The 15,685-nt window shown below is 58.2% G+C and overlaps 1 protein-coding gene across 1 annotated transcript; it reads left to right on the top strand.

The window, feature by feature from the left end:
- The first annotated feature begins 48 nt into the window (after positions 1-48).
- On the top strand, positions 49-3,092 carry TMEM187 (transmembrane protein 187). The gene is made up of 2 exons (XM_055120303.1): positions 49-304; positions 2,017-3,092. Exon 2 carries the CDS (start codon positions 2,143-2,145, stop codon positions 2,938-2,940), a length of 798 nt encoding a protein of 265 aa, XP_054976278.1. The 5' UTR covers positions 49-304; positions 2,017-2,142; the 3' UTR covers positions 2,941-3,092.
- Positions 3,093-15,685: the final 12,593 nt, after the last annotated feature.

Genomic DNA, 15,685 nt, shown 5'->3' with positions numbered 1-15,685 from the left:
CCCCGCCCCGCCGCCCCCGGCCGGTCCCCGCGCCCCCCAACGCGCCCCAGGCCGCCGCGCGCCCGGCCGGCCCCCGCGCTGCACTGGCGGGGAGGGCAGCTGAGGCGAGCGGCGCCGGAGCGGGCCGGGCGGCCGCGGGAGAGCCCCGCGTCACCCCGCTTCCCAGCGCCCCGCGCCCCGCCCCGCGCGCAGGCGCACACCGGTCTCTCGGGTCCGCCCTTTTTTTGAGATTTGAATTTCCCCCAGTCCTGCCCGAGAGGCCAAATCCCCGGATGGTGATCGCTGGCCTTTTCGCGCCAATACTGTAAGTTCTCGCCACCACCTGGGGAGGTGGGCCCCGGCCTCGGCCCCGCACCCGCCGCTTTGCCGGGGCGGCCTGGCCTGGCCCTGCGCCGTCAGGCACTGGCACGCCGTGGTGGAGCTTTCCTGAGCTGTGGCGGGTATCTGGCAGCGACGACCGATAGTTGATCCACCGTCTCTCGTCTTGTTTCACGTTTCTTTCATCTTTCCGCCCTCCGTCCGGCCTGGCCAGCAGTGGCAGCGGCGGGAAGCAGTGTGCCCCGACCCGCGGTAGTTGGCCACCTGCGTCACGCGAACGAATAACGGCCTCTCCGAGCATCCAGCCTTCCTTGTCACTGCCCCGCAATTAACTTCACCGAATCAGGCCTCCTGCTAGCCAGAACCGTGCGAACACTGGCAAGGCCGTTCACGGATACAGAGGGAACAAACCTTCACACCCGCCCTACAAGCTTAAGCCTTGCTCAACCGCTTGCCACTCGGTCCCTTTCTCTTGTAGCTCTGGGGGTCTCAGGGGGTACCTTTGGAAGCGTTCATGTGAGCAATGCCAACGGGCTGGGGTGGGGCCACTGTGGCAGGCTATCAAAATGTCCTGAATGACCTTGCTGTTGCACCGCACTGAGCTGGCCCCAGTCCCTCGACTCCTTGCCATGGGCCTGGTGGCACACAGGAAATTTCTATCCAGGGTTCGTGCTCACCGCTGTTGCCCCAGGCCTTAGAGTTCCAGGTGTCTGGGCTCACCTGCTGGGCCCCTGGGCGCTGATGCCCTTATCTATAAAAAGGCAGGAAGAGGGAAACCACAGCGCCCTCGACAGCAGGTGGTACCCCCTTCACACGTGCCTCAGGCTCGTGGCAGGGCTTGGTGCTGAGGCCCTGAAGGCCCAAGCACTGGGGACACTGGGAGCACTGAGAGTGTCCCCAACCAGAGTTGCTCGGGCGTCAGGCACCCGTACCCCAGGGCCAAGGCTCTGCGGAGGCTCTCCTTCTGGAACCCTCTGCTGAGCTGCTGCCCGGGAAGTGGCCAGAGGAAGTGACTGTTGGGGTGTGCGGGGGCCACACGCAGAGGGCTCCTTGGGGGGTGCTGGCTGCTGGGACCTAGGAGTGAGAAGTGAGGGTGCAAGAACCCAAAGCAGGAGGCCAGAGTGGCACCGCTGGAAGGCAAGGTCCGCCCCTCCTGCTTACTTCTGAGGCCTTTGGGGACCTGGTCCCTTTAACCCCCACCCATGCTCCCCTCACTGGCACAGACAGGTGCTGGTCCCTGATAAGGCCTTCCCGCCCTTCCTCCTCTGCTCTCCTCTCCCCCCTTCCTCCATGTCTGACAGCTGGCCGCTTCACCTGGGCACAGCGCTGGGGGCCAAGGAGGTAGCTCAGCAGTGCAGCACAACTTGGGTGCGTGGAGGCCCCAGAACGAACAGGAAGGACAATCGGCCATGGCTGAGCACTGCTGTGGTCAGGGGCCGCGTGTGCATCAGCACCTGCTCTCGTGGGCTCCAGCCACGGGAATGAGGGGAGGCAGACACAAAATGCTCAGGCCAGAGAAGCTTCTAGAGGGCATGCCTGGATTTCTGTTTCTTGTGCTAGAAACTGACGGACGGGCCCTGAGGGGAGGGCCCGGGAGCCCAAGGCTCTTTTCCGGTGGGTTTTTCTCTAACCACACAGGAAACGGGCAGCCGGCTGCCGCACCAGCCAATCAGCTGTGTGCCTGCCTTCTTCCCGCAGGTCGAGCCAGTGCGCATCGGAAGTCACGGGGCCCTCTTCCTGCTGGCTCAGCCTGGAGACCAGCGAGGTTTGGCCAACAGCGTTTCTCTGAATGAGCAGCTGCCCCTTGGAGCTCCGTGGGCCACGATGAAGCCTGAGTGGGGCCCAGCCCTAGCGCATGTGGCCCTGACCACCAGCCTATGCGCAGCCATCATCTGCACGGGCGTCTTCGAGGGGGTTTCTGTCGACGTGGGCTTCGAGCACTATGCCGAGCCACCTGTGGCCAGCCTGCCTGCCTTCCTGGCTATGCCCTTCAATTCCCTCATCAATGTGGCCTACATGCTGCTGGGCTGGTACTGGCTGCAGAGGGGGTCCAGCGACCCCGGGTACCCCGCGGCACACGGGACACGGTACCTGCAACACGTCTTCGCGTCCATGGCCCTGCTGTACGGCCCAGTGCAGTGGCTGCGCATTGGGACCCAGGCACGCACGGCCGCCCTGCTCGACCAGTGGGTCACCTTGCCGATATTTGCGTGGCCAGTAGCCTGGTGCCTTTACCTGGACAGGGGCTGGCAGCCTTGGTGCTTTCTTGGCCTCGAGTGTCTGTCCCTGTGCAGCTATGGCCTGGCCCTGCTGCACCCCCAAGGCTTCGAGCTGGCGCTGGCCGGGCACATTGCAGCCGCCGTGGGCCAGGCCCTGCGCTCTCAGGGGCGCCGTGGCAGCGCCGCCTCCGCCACCTATCTGGCTCTGGCTGTGCTCTCCTGCCTGGGCTTCGTCGGGCTCAAGCTGTGTGACCATCAGCTCGCACACTGGCCCCTCTTCCAGCGGCTCACAGGCCACTTTTGGTCCAAGGTCTGCGACGTGCTGCAGTTCCACTTTGCTTTCTTGTTCCTGACCCACCTGGGCCCTCTCCGGAAGCCAACACGAGACGGGAAGGCTCGCTGAAGTGGGCCAGCCATTCTGCCGTCACAGTGTTCACCACCCCCCCACGCCCCTCTCAGTATTAGGGACTGAGAGCCTCTGCTCTCAGCTTGGAGGCACAACCTGTGTGTGTTCTCCTTGAGACTTTTCTGTAACGGGAAATTTTCCTAATAAAACATGGGGACCTCCACCCAGCTCATGGCTGTCTGTTTCTTCAAGGGACCCGAGTGGACTGCGGGCTGCTGGGCAAAGTAGCCTCAGGCCAGACAGTGGCTCTTCCCAGAACTGACCCTGGACTAGAGGTGGCTGGGCTCAGGCAGGCCTCACAGCTCCCGCACCCTCAGCTGCCCTGGTCAAGAAGCTGCGAGGGAATGCACCCTCCGGTCCAGGACGCGAGTTGCTGGAGGGCTGGGTGTGACCCAAAAGGATGAGAACATGGGCTGAGGGGCCGGAGACCGTATAGTGCGTCACCCCATAGGGTGAGCCCTAGGCACCTCTAGGACTGGCCCCCAAACAAAATGGAAATATTAGGGCCAGAGCAATAATAGTAGAGTGGGTAGGGCGTTAGCCTTGCACGTGGCTGACCCAGGTTCAATCTCTGGCATTCCATGTTCCCCCAGAGCACGGCCAGGTATAATTCCTGAGTGCAGAGCCAGGAGTAACCCTTCAGCATTGCCAAGTATCCCCCTACTCCCCAAAAGAGAACATGGACCGATCCAATGTCCCATTCAAGCCCTGAGCCTGTTCCTCGTGCAGATGTGGGGGCGGGGGGTGTGTTCCATCATCTTCAGTCTCCTGGGTGCTTTCCCTAAATGAAGCTGGGAGAAGCGGGGCAGCCGGGAAGATGGTCGCCTCGATCCAGAAGTGCCGCTGTCCCCCAGGTCCACTTGGTCTGCATGGGTGGGAGTCTCTCCCCAACCCCAGAGCTCACAGAGCTGTGAGCAGCCTGAGTGCGGGGTGGCACTGAGATGGCTCTGACCCCTTGTGGGTCCCCAGGTAGTTTGGACTCCTGCCAAAAACAATTTCAGGTGGAGGGGCCAGCGGGCAGGACATTTATCTTGCACGTGGCTGATCTAGGGTCTTTCTCCAGCACCCCTAATTCTGACCCTCCCAGGAGTGATCTCTAAGCTCAGTGCCAGGAGTAAGACCTGAGTGCCACCGGGTGTGAGCCAAAAATAAATAAATAAATAACCCAAAGAGTTCCAGGCATGAAATTGTTCTCTTTGCAGGGAGAGAGCCGAGGGTTGCCCATGGTGGAAAAGTGCCATCACATACCCCCAGCTGAGACGCTGACACCCCAAGGGGGGCCTGCACCCCATTTGCCTTTGTGACTTTGGTTTTATAGGTTTTTCCCAAACCATGTGGGACTTTCTTTGCAGAGAAGAATCTGTGGCCAGGGCACTATGGGGGAGAGGCTTTGACTTTTTGCTGCCCCCGTTTTGTGTAAGAACCGGTGCGAGTAACTTCTCTAGGTCACTAGGTCACTTCTTCCTTTCATTACTGCTTCCAGAGATTCTTGCTGGCAGTGGGCAGGGCTGGGGGTGGGGGCTGCCTGCCTGTCTGTTTCCCCTTGCTGTGGACCTGATGGGATTTGTTTTCGTTTCATTTGCTCGACACACTGGGATTCTCAGGACTTGTTCTTGGCTCTGCACTCAGGGATCACTCCTGGTGAGGCTCGGGGGACTGTCTGCAGTGCCCGGGATTGAACTCGGGTTGCCTGGTGCTGCCGCTGCGCGCGCTCTCTCTCTCTCTCTCCAGCCCGCTGATAGGCTTGGAGTGTTGCAGCCATGCGGTGTCATGGGTCAACACCCGGACTCGGGTAACAGCAGGGGGTGATGCAGGTTCGGCCTTGGGGTTGCCCTCTCCACCCCCCAAGGTCAGCCCGTGAACCTGTGAGTTTAACTCATGCCTCGTGTACCATGCACACATGATTTGATTTGTCAGTTGCTTGTCTGTCCTCTGCCCTCGACTCTTCCCCCTCCTCTCTGTTCAGTTGATTTTGCACTGAGAGCTGCGTGATGAAGGGGCTGGCTGGAGACTGACTGGGGGTGCCCTCCTCTCACTGGGCTTAAATGCCCTGCGGGTGTGCTGCTGGCGGGGGGTGCAGGGCTCCCTTACTGGGACTGCCTGTCTGTGCTGCAGGGCTCATGCAACGTGGCTGCGGGCTGGCCGGCAGCACCAGGGATCCTGGGCTGCAGAGCCGTGAGGTCCATACTCAGCACGCGCCATGGCACTAGACACTGAATTCATGGCCTCACGCTTGCCAGTCAGGCTCCTACTGAGCCGTCTCCTGCTCCTGTTCGCTTGGCTTTCGCCCGCCGGTCCTGCCCAATCAGCTGAGAGGTCCATGTGTGGCCACACAGCTTTTTTTTTTTGGCTTTTTGGGTTACACCCAGCGATGCTCAGGGGTTACTCCTGGCTCTGCACTCAGGAATCACTCCTGGCGGTGCTCGGGGGACCATATGGGATGCTGGGAATCGAACCCGGGTCGGCCACGTGCAAGGCAAACGCCCTACCCACTGTGCTATCACTCCAGCCCCCACAGCTTCTTTTTTTATTTTTTTCTTTTTGGGTCACACCCAACGATGCAGGGGGGTTACTCCTGGCTCTGCACTCAGGAATCACCCCTGGAGGTGCTCGGGGGACCATATAAGATGCTGGGAATCGAACCTGGGTCGGCCGCGTGACAGGCAAACACCCTCCCCGCTGTGCTATTGCTCCAGCACCGTGGCCACACAGCTTCTTGGGGTCTTGCCTTGGCCTGTGGGTATAGTCTTTGCTTTGCAGTGCTGGGGGTGTTGGTGTTTCACAGAACATCTTTCTGGGGCTGCAGCACAGGCTTTGCATTCAGAAAGTCGGGGTTCAATCTCTGCATTACTTGGTCCTCCAAGGACCACAGATGATGCCCCAAGTCAACGACTCACTAACAACACACTGAACTGGTTGCCTAGTGCCACGTGCTGATCCCCTGCTGTTGTCAACCCTCTTGGCCACCATAGAGCCTTTTGATGACAAACTGGGAAGCCTGAAGCACTGTATCTTGTGTGAAGGGTCTGATGTATGGTGGGAACAGGCCTGCCTGACTGGCGGAAGGGCCTTCTAGGCGGCCACGTGTGGGGCAGGAGCACCCCCGGGGCACTGGGGTGGAGTTTCTGTGTTGGCCCTTGAAGCAGGTTGTCCATGCAGAGAAACCAGGCTCATGGGCACCTGGGCATGGGGGTAGCTCTGCCTCGCTGGGCCAAGTGGCTTCCTCCCTAGACTTAATAATGTTGTCGAGCCTTCCTGCCCCTTCCGGCCACTACCCTGCTCCTGGGACCTTGGAGCAGCCTCACGGAGAATGGGAAGCTAGTGGATACCCGCTGCCAGTGGCACAGGCATGGGGTCTGGGTGCAGCCGTGCACCCTTGCTCCCTCCCACAGGCTGTAGGCACAGACAAGTGCGGTGACTTCCGATGCAGCTTCACTTCCACTCGAGATGACTGGCTCTACTGTGCCACTGTCACTGTCGCTCCCTGGTCCCCAGCACCCGGGACTGAAGGAAGAAGATGGTGTGGCCTGGAATTTCAGCTTCTTCTGTAAAAGGGAGCTGCCTGAAACAATAAAACTGAATTCCTGGGGCTGGAGCGACAGCACAGCGGGAAGGGGTTTGCCTTGCATGCAGTCGACCTGGGTTCGATTCCCAGCATCCCATAGGGTTCCCCGAGCACCACCAGTAGTGATTCCTGAGTGCATGAGCCAGGAGTAACCCCTGAGCATCGCTGGGTGTGACCCAAAAAGAAAAAAAAAACTGAATTCCTGTTCCACGCCAGCTGTATGTAAGTGGGGTCTCAGGGACACTAGCACCCTGTGTTCATCACAGCACAATTCACGGGCCTAAGAGGGATTAGCAGCTAACTGGAGAAACACCATGTGCCTGGCCCCCCCAACCCCCAACTGACATCCGCCTTCTAGAAAAGAAGGGAGTTCCACCACCAACCCGCCTATGGTGAGGGCAATGACATGTGTGAGGGCAGCTGTCACCATGCCTCCTTGAGGGGGTCGGCAGAGGGGGCCAAGGGCCACGGGAGCAGAAGGAGGAACGAGTGTTAGGAGCGGGCACAGGGCTCAGTTTGGGATCCAGTGTTTGTGGTCAGGGCGCTTGAGACTTGTCCAGTCCTCATAGAAAGATGGCGAGGCCGGATGACAGCATTTGACTCCTCTTGGGGCCGAAGAGCTAGAACAGGAGGTCAGTGCTTGCCTTGGTGCGGATGACCCTGTTTCAAACCCTCACCACCACATATGGCCCCCAGGCACTACCAGGGATCAATCCTGAGCACTGCTAGAAGTGACCCCAAACAGACAAGCGGGAACTGAATGTTCTTACTTTCCCAGAGCCGTACCCTTCGGGATGCTTCAAATAGTTATTTGTGGGGCTAGCCAGGGAGTACTGGGTGAAGGTACTTGCCACGTGTGGAGCCCATCCTGGTTCCATCACCCCAGGACCACATACCGGTCCCTGAGCCAGGAGTAAAGAGAGATAGGAAGAAGGCCCAAACACCGCCAAGGATATTTGGAAAATCAGTACTGAGGGTGGAGGGAGACTAAGGCCTGAGCCTTGCATGCAGTAGACCCCGGGTTGATCCCCAGTTCTGCTGAGTCCCCCAAGCACCACTAGAATGACCCCCCCTGAACATAGAGCTTGAAGTAGACCCTGGTCACTGCCAGGTGTGGCCTCCAAACCCCAAGCAAACCAAACAAATTGACATTGAACTCTGTAGGTCACTAACTAGCTGGTGGCCTTGGAGTTTGCTGAGCGTGCACTGCCTCAGTTTCCTCCCTCTCAGAGGAGCTTTGATGCAGCTGGTGGCTGTGAGCGTGGAGGAGGGACCAGGATTGCAAACTGGGCAGGAGTCTGAGGACAGAAGGCAGCTGCCAAGGCCCAGGAGGAACTGGAGAGCAGCTCAGTGGCCTTGGGGCTCAGGCGGTGAGGAGGAGGTGGCCAAGGTCAGAGCTGCCCTAGGGCTGCTCTTCGCTTCTGCTGCGCTTTTGTATCCAAATGTTATTGGCAATCAGTTCCATATCTTTGTCCCCCTGCCTTTGTGGTGGTGGTTGCCCGGGGGGGGGGGGGGGGGAATTGGGGGGGATTGGGGGGAGGGGCAGCGTGGCCCAGATCTCCCTGGCTGCAGCCCTTTAACACATGGGAATTGCCACCCCTCCAGGAAAGTATCGTCACCCCCCAAAGACCCTGACAGTGAGCGGCTGCGCTCGCCCACCCCAACCCATCTGCTTTCCCTCTCCTGCTGCTGGGCTGTCTTGGCCGAGGCACCCACGGCAGCTTCTCAGGCTGCACCGTGCTGCATCCCTGAGCCCCGCACGCTCCCCGGTGCTGAGCTCGGCTCCTAGAGCCTGGGTTTCTTTCCACCTTTTGCTTCCGGATTGATTCGTTTGGCTTTTAGGGTCACGCTGGCAGGTTCAGGCCTTACCCCTGGCTCTGTGCTCAGGGATCACTCCTGGCTCGGCTTGGGGAAACACACGGCGTCCTGAGGGTCCAACCCAGGCCAGCCGTCGGCAAGGCCAGCTCCCTGCCTGCTGTTCCGTCTCTCCAGGCCTCAGCTCCTTTTTCCTAACTTTTGGAGGCTCCTGGGTGGTGGTTCCATACCAGGGTCCGAGGATGTGGTGCCCGGTGGGGCTCAAGAAACCCCGGGGTACAGAGCTGGAGCAGGGTCGGCCACGTGTGAGGCTGTTTGCGCCCCTGGCTCCTGCCTGTGTTTGCAGAAATGCAGTGCATGCCCTCCCAGGGCCTCACACCCCCTGGGCACTGAGGGTTGGGCTCCCTCTGCCTTCCCACTGTCTTCGCTAGTGATCCCTGAGATCTCTGGTGGGGGGCAAGTTGGTGTCTCCAGGGGCATCGAAGGGCAGCCAAAGAACACTGCACATCTGTCTCCAAGTCTCCGAGGGGCACAGTCCGGGTGAGCCATTTGGAAATCTTGGCCCTTCAAATCTTTTCCTCTTTGCCACACAGATGGGCTTTTCTTTTCCAGATGATTCTTCACATGGGGGCTTTGGTTAAGGCATACACACCCGTGACACATGTGACCCATGTGAGAACGGCAGAGCTCTGTCGCACTGCAGTGCCGTAGGAAGCAGCGGGCAGCATGGCAGCAAGGAATGGAGAACAGTTCAGATTAGTTCCCACTGGTGCCCGGGGGTCGGCATCCACTCCCAGCCAGTCACCCTCCCAGCCGGAGGATCCCCGACACCCGCACCGTCATGTGCTCTTCCTACACAGTCAGCACCTTCTTCACACATCAAGAAGCAGCAAAGATGGATAGGACAGCAAATGGATAGCAAAGGAGCGATAGGACAGCAGGGAGGGCACTTGGCTTGCACGCAGCTCACTGGGGTTCAATCTGCGGCATCACATAGGGTGCCCCAGGCACTGCCAGGTGTAATTCCTGAGGGCAGAGCCAGCAGTAAACCCCGAGCATCGCCAGATGTGGTGTCCCCAGCCCCCATAGCAGCAGTTGCTAAAGGGGGACAGAGACATCTTATGGGAAGGAAGGTACTTGCCCTGTCTTGCAAATGACCGCCACCTCCACCCCAGCTTGAACCCCAGTCTCTGCATATGGAAGCCCCACCAGGACTCACTCCTGAGCACTGCCAGAAGCAGTTAAAATGGCCTGAGAGGGGCTGGAGCGATAGCACAGTGGGTAGGGTGTTTGCCTTGCACACGGCCGACCCAGGTTCGATTCCCAGCATCCCATACGGTCCCCTGAGCACTGCCAAAGGTAATTCCTGAGTGCAGAGCCAGGAGTGACCCCTGTGCATCACCGGGTGTGACCCAAATTTTTTTAAGAAGGGGCCTGAGAGATAGGACAGGGGAAGGCACTTGCCTTGTATGGAGCCTGCCTGGGTTCCAGCCCTGGCAGCGATGAAGGTGCCCAGAAACCAGACAGACAGGAGTAATCCCTGAGCACAGTCAGGAGGAAGCACTGAGCGCAGCCCATGGTGGCTGAGAAAAACAAAATCAGGGGCTGAAGAGACACCCAGCGGGGAGGGTACTTGCCTGGAACATGGCTAAGCTGGGTTCTACCCATCCCCAGCACCCCACACGGTCCTTCATGCCTCCTACGTGCAGAGCCAAGAAGGGGTAAGCCCCCAGCCCCGCTGGGTGTGGCCCCCAAACCCAAACTCAAAACAGAGAAATCAAATCAACAATCGTGATGAGGGCTGGAGACGCTAGCACGGTGGGCACGCATGCTCGCCTTGCAAGCAGGTGACCTGGATTCAACCCTGGGCACCACATAGGGTCCGCAAAATTCCCTCCAGGAGTGATCCCTAAGTGCTGACGCTGGAGTAAGCCCTGAGCACCACCAGATTGGCTCAGAGGCCTGAAACACACTGACGCTGTGCTGGGAGTGGCCCGGAGAAATCCTAGTGAGAACTGAAAACTGATATTCAGAAAAACGGCCTCGAACTAAAACGAGGGGGAGATGAAAGCGGATGGCAGCGTTAGAAGCGTTCGGGGCAAGCTTCCACAGTCAGGCTCTCAGTTCCCACCACACACTGCCTGTCTCCTTTGTTCCTGTGTTGCACATGGGCCACATGTCTGCGTGTGCCAGCGGTCTTTTCACCAGGTCTCTCGGAAAAGGCTGTACACAGGCCCCACTCAGCTGGGCTGGGGAAGCAGCTCCTGCATGTTTGTCCACAGTGCCCTGGCAGCCTCGCTCCTGAGCCGTCAGCATTTCTGTCATCGTGGGGACAGCAGGAGTCAGAGTTCAGGGGGCAAGACACGGAGGAGGTGCATAGGAGGAGAGGGAGGGGTCAGAAAGGGGAGCCGCTGCAAAGAGAAGTAGGGAAGCCATTTTAAAATGTCATCATCAGGGGCGGAGCGATAGCACAGCGGGTAGGGCATTTGCCTTGCACTCGGCCAACCCGGGTTCGATCCCCGGCATCCCATATGGTCCTCCAAGCACTGCCAGGAGTAATTCCTGAGTGCAAAGCCAGGAGTAACCCCTGAGCATCGCTGGGTGTGACCCAAAAAGAAAAAATAAACAACAAAAAATAAAATGTCATCAGCAGGGAATCTCTTGAGTGTGGCCTCTCACTCTGGGGCCACTGGAAGTGAGGGGCCATCTGGCGTTGAGAGGAGGGTGCCTGGCTTTGGACTTGGGAGCCCCCCAGACAGGTGGCTCTCTGGGGTCTTTGAGGCACATGTTCACTGCCATGTGAGGGGGAGGGTGAAGCCAGGTGAAGCCAGGGAAGTTGGGAATTTGATCCCCAAAGAAATCACCAGTGAGTAGAAAAAACCTCAAGGCCCTCCAAATCCACTGTCCTTGCTTACTCAGAGGGGATTGTGTGTACCGGGGAGAGTTGAGGTGTTTTCTGGAAATAGGAGAAGCTTCTTGCTGGAGACCCCGCCCCGGCAGACACTGTCCTGGGTAGAGTCCTAGTTCCCTCTCTGACATGTCATGTGGGCAGTTGGGCACACCTAAGCCAGCAACCTGCTGGAAGACGTAACAAAATCAGCAGCGCCCACACAGGCGCCTCGGCAAGTACAGATGGAAGGCGCGATAAGTTGCAGGCATAACTAGCGAAGCAGGCGATTGGCCCGCGGGGCCAAGGACAGCTGAACAGATGAGCACACCGTAATCCCATGAAGCCACGAGAGCACAGCGGACTTGAGGAAGAATTAAGTGACGGTGATAATGCAGTGGCAAGATGAGGACCTGCCCTTGGGTTCCAAATGATTAAAGCATTTCTGATGCTATCAGAGAGATTGCATCTGGCATCAGGTTTCAGCGGGCAAAATGGAGGTGGCTCCCGTGGTAGAGCACAGGCTTCACACGTGTGAGGTGCTGGGCTCAGTTCCCAGTACCACGTGGCCCCCTGAACCCCCTTGGAGTGCCTCCCACCCAGGTTCTTGGAAACAATTGCTCCTGGGGGGTTTGCCCGAAAGGCTGGGAAGCAGAGGCCGGAACTGATCGCATAACTGATCACTGAGAGAAGCGTTGCCCTTCCAACTGGTCACGCCGAGCACAAGGGGCGCAAGGGCGGTTCCACGGCAGCAATTGGAGGGGTGGCTTCTGACAGGATCGCAACAGGAATGCGCCCCGAAGCCAGCATGTCAGGGGAGACCTTGGCAGGTTTTATGCAGGAAGCCCGTGGAAAATTAAGTTCCTCAGGGCTGTGGGCTGTAGGAAAGAGCAGGGCGTGAGGGTGTACACACACACTGTTAGCTGGGTCAGAGGACCAACGAATGCACATGGCTGCCGAGGGAAGATGGTACCTGATTGCCACTTGAGGGTGCTCTTCAAAAGTACCATTGGGGTGGGGGGCTGGAGCGATAGCACAGCGGGTAGGGCATTTGCCTTGCACATGGCTGACCTGGGTTCGATTCCCGGCATCCCATATGGTCCCCTGAGCACTGCCAGGAGTAATTCCTGAGTTCAGAGCCAGGAATAACCTCTGTGCATCGCCAGTTATGAACCAAAAAGCAAAAAAAGAAAGTATTGTGGGGGCTTGGAGATGGTGTGCAGGTTGTGTGTTCCACATGGCCCCCTGAGCACTCTGCGTGTGGCCCCCAGACAAAAGACAAAAGCATCACAGTGACAGAGCTGCGGTTGCTTATACAGCAGTGGCAAAGGGAGCAAAGCAAGCATGTGTTCTGATGACATGGGGATTGGGGCCGGGTCTCCCGGCCGGGAGGGAGGTGGGAGCCCACTGACTCTGGAAGCCTCCTCACTGCATGAGGCCAGGCTCCAAAGTGGGGGGCCTTGCCCTCAACATCATAAGTGTCCTTGTGGCCAGACTCCACACACACCGTGCCCGTCCCTCTTATTGGAGGAGCGGAAGAGTTCGGGAAGCCAAGCAAGCGCGCTCGCCGGCCCACCCATCCCGCATCCCGGAGCTGGTTCAGCCATTTGCTTTGCAGCCTTCAGAGCAACAGGTCAGGCCACCCCGCACTTCCTGGGAGAAAACCGGACCCAGGTGGCTTTGCCCTGAGGTCATCTCACCAGTCAGCCTTGAATGAAGAGCTGAGGCCCAGGGGCAACAAGGTGATTGGAGCACAAAGGCGAGGGAAACTGCCCACGCTGGCCCTCCAGCACTGCCTCTGGCCCTCTGCTCCCTCAATGGGGGTGGGGGGAGGAAGCTGCCAGCCCGCAGCAGGAGCACCACCTGCAGTGGCTACCTTGGCAACTGGGCCCAGCCCGAGCCCATCAGGCAGAGCAGATAGGGGGACACATGCCCAAGAGGCCGTGAGGAGCAGGAGGTGGAGGGACCCAGCATGGCAGAGCGCCTACCCTCCCTCCATCAGCTGGTACCAAATGCCCCGCAAAACAGACTTCCAGAGCCAGGGACACGGTTAAAAGACTGAGAGCGCATAAGCAAACTCCCAGCCCCTTTTCCAGGATGTGGCCTGAGTGAGAAACAAAGCAGAAAAACAACCCCCTCAGGCACTGACTTCAAGTCCGTTTTCAGATGGGCTGACGCTCCTTCCTAAACCCACTGGCCTTTGTTCTCCGTGTTGCTCCAGGCGCTGCCCAGCTCAGGAGTCCGGCCATCCTGGGCCCTCAGCCCCGCCTCCCCACAGTCCTTGCTGACCCTCGGTAAAAGTGCTCACGGCCAGGGGCCAGCAAGACAGCCCGCTCAGAACCCACCCGCACCTGCCTGAGTAACCTGCACCAGGCCAGGCCCTCCCTCTGCGCGTACCTCGCGCCCGCTGGAACTGTACCAACTCCAGGTTACATGGGGATGGTTCAAGTCCCCCAGTGCAGGACTGGCCTGGGCACGGCTCCCGGAGCTCTGCAGAGAGCAAGTTCTTCACATGCCCCTCTCAATCTTAGCCTACTGGCACACCTCACCACCTGGACGCTAGAGTTGTGAAGTCCTACTCAATGGCACAGTTGAGGAGAGACGGGTTTCACTGTTTTTGATCCCCAAATGTAAGGTGCTCAGGTGAACACCGGAACCAGTGATAATCACCTCCTGGTCTGTGCAATTGGAGGAAATTCCTGGCTGGAAAGGGGAAGCTGCAAATCGCTCTACTGTTCCCTTCAGGGGCTTCCTGAAAAGCCAGTAGCCAGACTTGCTTCAACCAGTACTCCTCAAGAGATCCTTCTACTCGCAAAGAAAGAACAGAAAATGTCGCAGTTGCTCCATCAGCACTGCTTCCGACCGATTGTGGTCACCATGCAAATCCATTACTGCTGCCTCCTCGCCGCCTCTGCCATGCCTGCCAACCCCAGGCCAGCCCGCCGAAACTCTGCTGCTGGCCCGGCTCCGCCAATCCGAATCAGTGCTTGGCCCGAGAGACAGCCCAGGGATTAAGGTTCTGGCCTTGTGCTGCTCACCACTGCTGGCTCCTGGTACCACAGAGTACCGGGCCCCACCTCCGAAGGTATGCCCAAGCACAGAACTCAGAATACTCCCAGAGCGCATCCTGCTTTAACCCAAACTCATCCCCTTCCCCCCTGAAAAAATAAAACACTAGGAAAAAATCAAACCATCATCCTTGCCTCTGTCTACCTATGCAATGTACCCTCCAATCCCATTCAATCGACTCAGCCTAAGACCCAACCCCGGGCTGTGTCCACCAATCCGACCCATCAGATCCTGAGAAGTAGTAAAAGGACTAACACTCCCCCTGCCCCCCCCAATGCTTCTTCTTTTCTGATCTTTCTGGTTCTGTCTGTTGGCTAACACCACCAAAAATATTGACCCACTCAGGGCTGAAGCGATAGCACAGCGAATAGGGCGTTTGCCTTCCACGCAGCCAACCCAGGTTTGATTCCCAGCATCCCATATAGTCCCCTGAGCACTGCCAGGGGTAATTCCTGAGTGCAGAGCCAGGAGTGACCCCTGTGCATCGCCGGGTGTGACCTAAAAAGCAAAAATAAAATATATATTGACCCACTCATAACCCATGTAGAAAAACGAGGAACTCAGAATACAAATGAGCACATAATATTGTTGCCGGTGTCTTGGTAAAGAGGGGGTTGAAGGATGCACACTCGGGAAAAGTGCTCCCACCTTTGTGATCGACCCATCCCATCCATCAGTGGCTGGGAAACACTAGGCGTGGGTCAGGACTGGCAAAGTCTGTGCTAACCTTGACACAGGCATTCCAGGCCCCTGGCTTTCCTATCTTTCTCAGAAAGGGAGGAGGCTAAATGGTGAAACAAATTAGTTTTTATTAAAACTTATATAGAAAGATGTGCGGGGAGAGAAGGAGGAGGGCATGATCACGAGAAAACAGGAGCTCCTTCAGAGTGGAAATAAGTCAGCAAAGATACATTGAGACAAGCAAGCGAGATATGTGTTTGAGGGACAACACGGTTTTTGTTTTTCTTTTTGGGTCACACCTGGCAATGCACAGGGGTCACTCCTGGCTCTGTACTCAGGAATTACCCCTGGCGGTGCTCAGGGGACTATATGGGATGCTGGGAATCAAACCTGGGTTGGCTGCGTGCAAGGCAAACGCCCTACCCGCTGTGCTATCACTCCAGCCCCACAACACGGGTTTGGAGAGAAGAGCATGCCAGGAGTAACGCTCTTGCCTTAGGGGCACTGGACCCCAGCTCCTTCCCTGGCACCACAGAGTCCCTGCCAGTAGTCACAGCAGAGCACAGAACCAGGAGTAACCCCTGAGCAGCCCCTGTGTGGCTCAACGCCCCTTCCCCACCAAAAAATCCCAAATAAAATGAAACCAAATCCATCAGTCCTACCCCGAGGGCCTGTGCATGCCTACCCGTGGCTCTGTAGGTGGTTGTCCTACCGTGACACCAGTA

This window comes from Sorex araneus, chromosome X (assembly GCF_027595985.1).
Source record: "Sorex araneus isolate mSorAra2 chromosome X, mSorAra2.pri, whole genome shotgun sequence".
In the NCBI taxonomy this organism is placed as follows: domain Eukaryota; kingdom Metazoa; phylum Chordata; class Mammalia; order Eulipotyphla; family Soricidae; genus Sorex; species Sorex araneus.
The sequence above is the reverse complement of the archived record's forward strand: the minus strand, read 5'-3'. Positions and strand labels throughout refer to the sequence as shown.

Bases quoted from the DNA above. Each gene is read 5' to 3' on its own strand.
- TMEM187 (XM_055120303.1), top strand. From the start codon at position 2,143: ATGAAGCCTGAGTGGGGCCCAGCCCTAGCGCATGTGGCCCTGACCACC.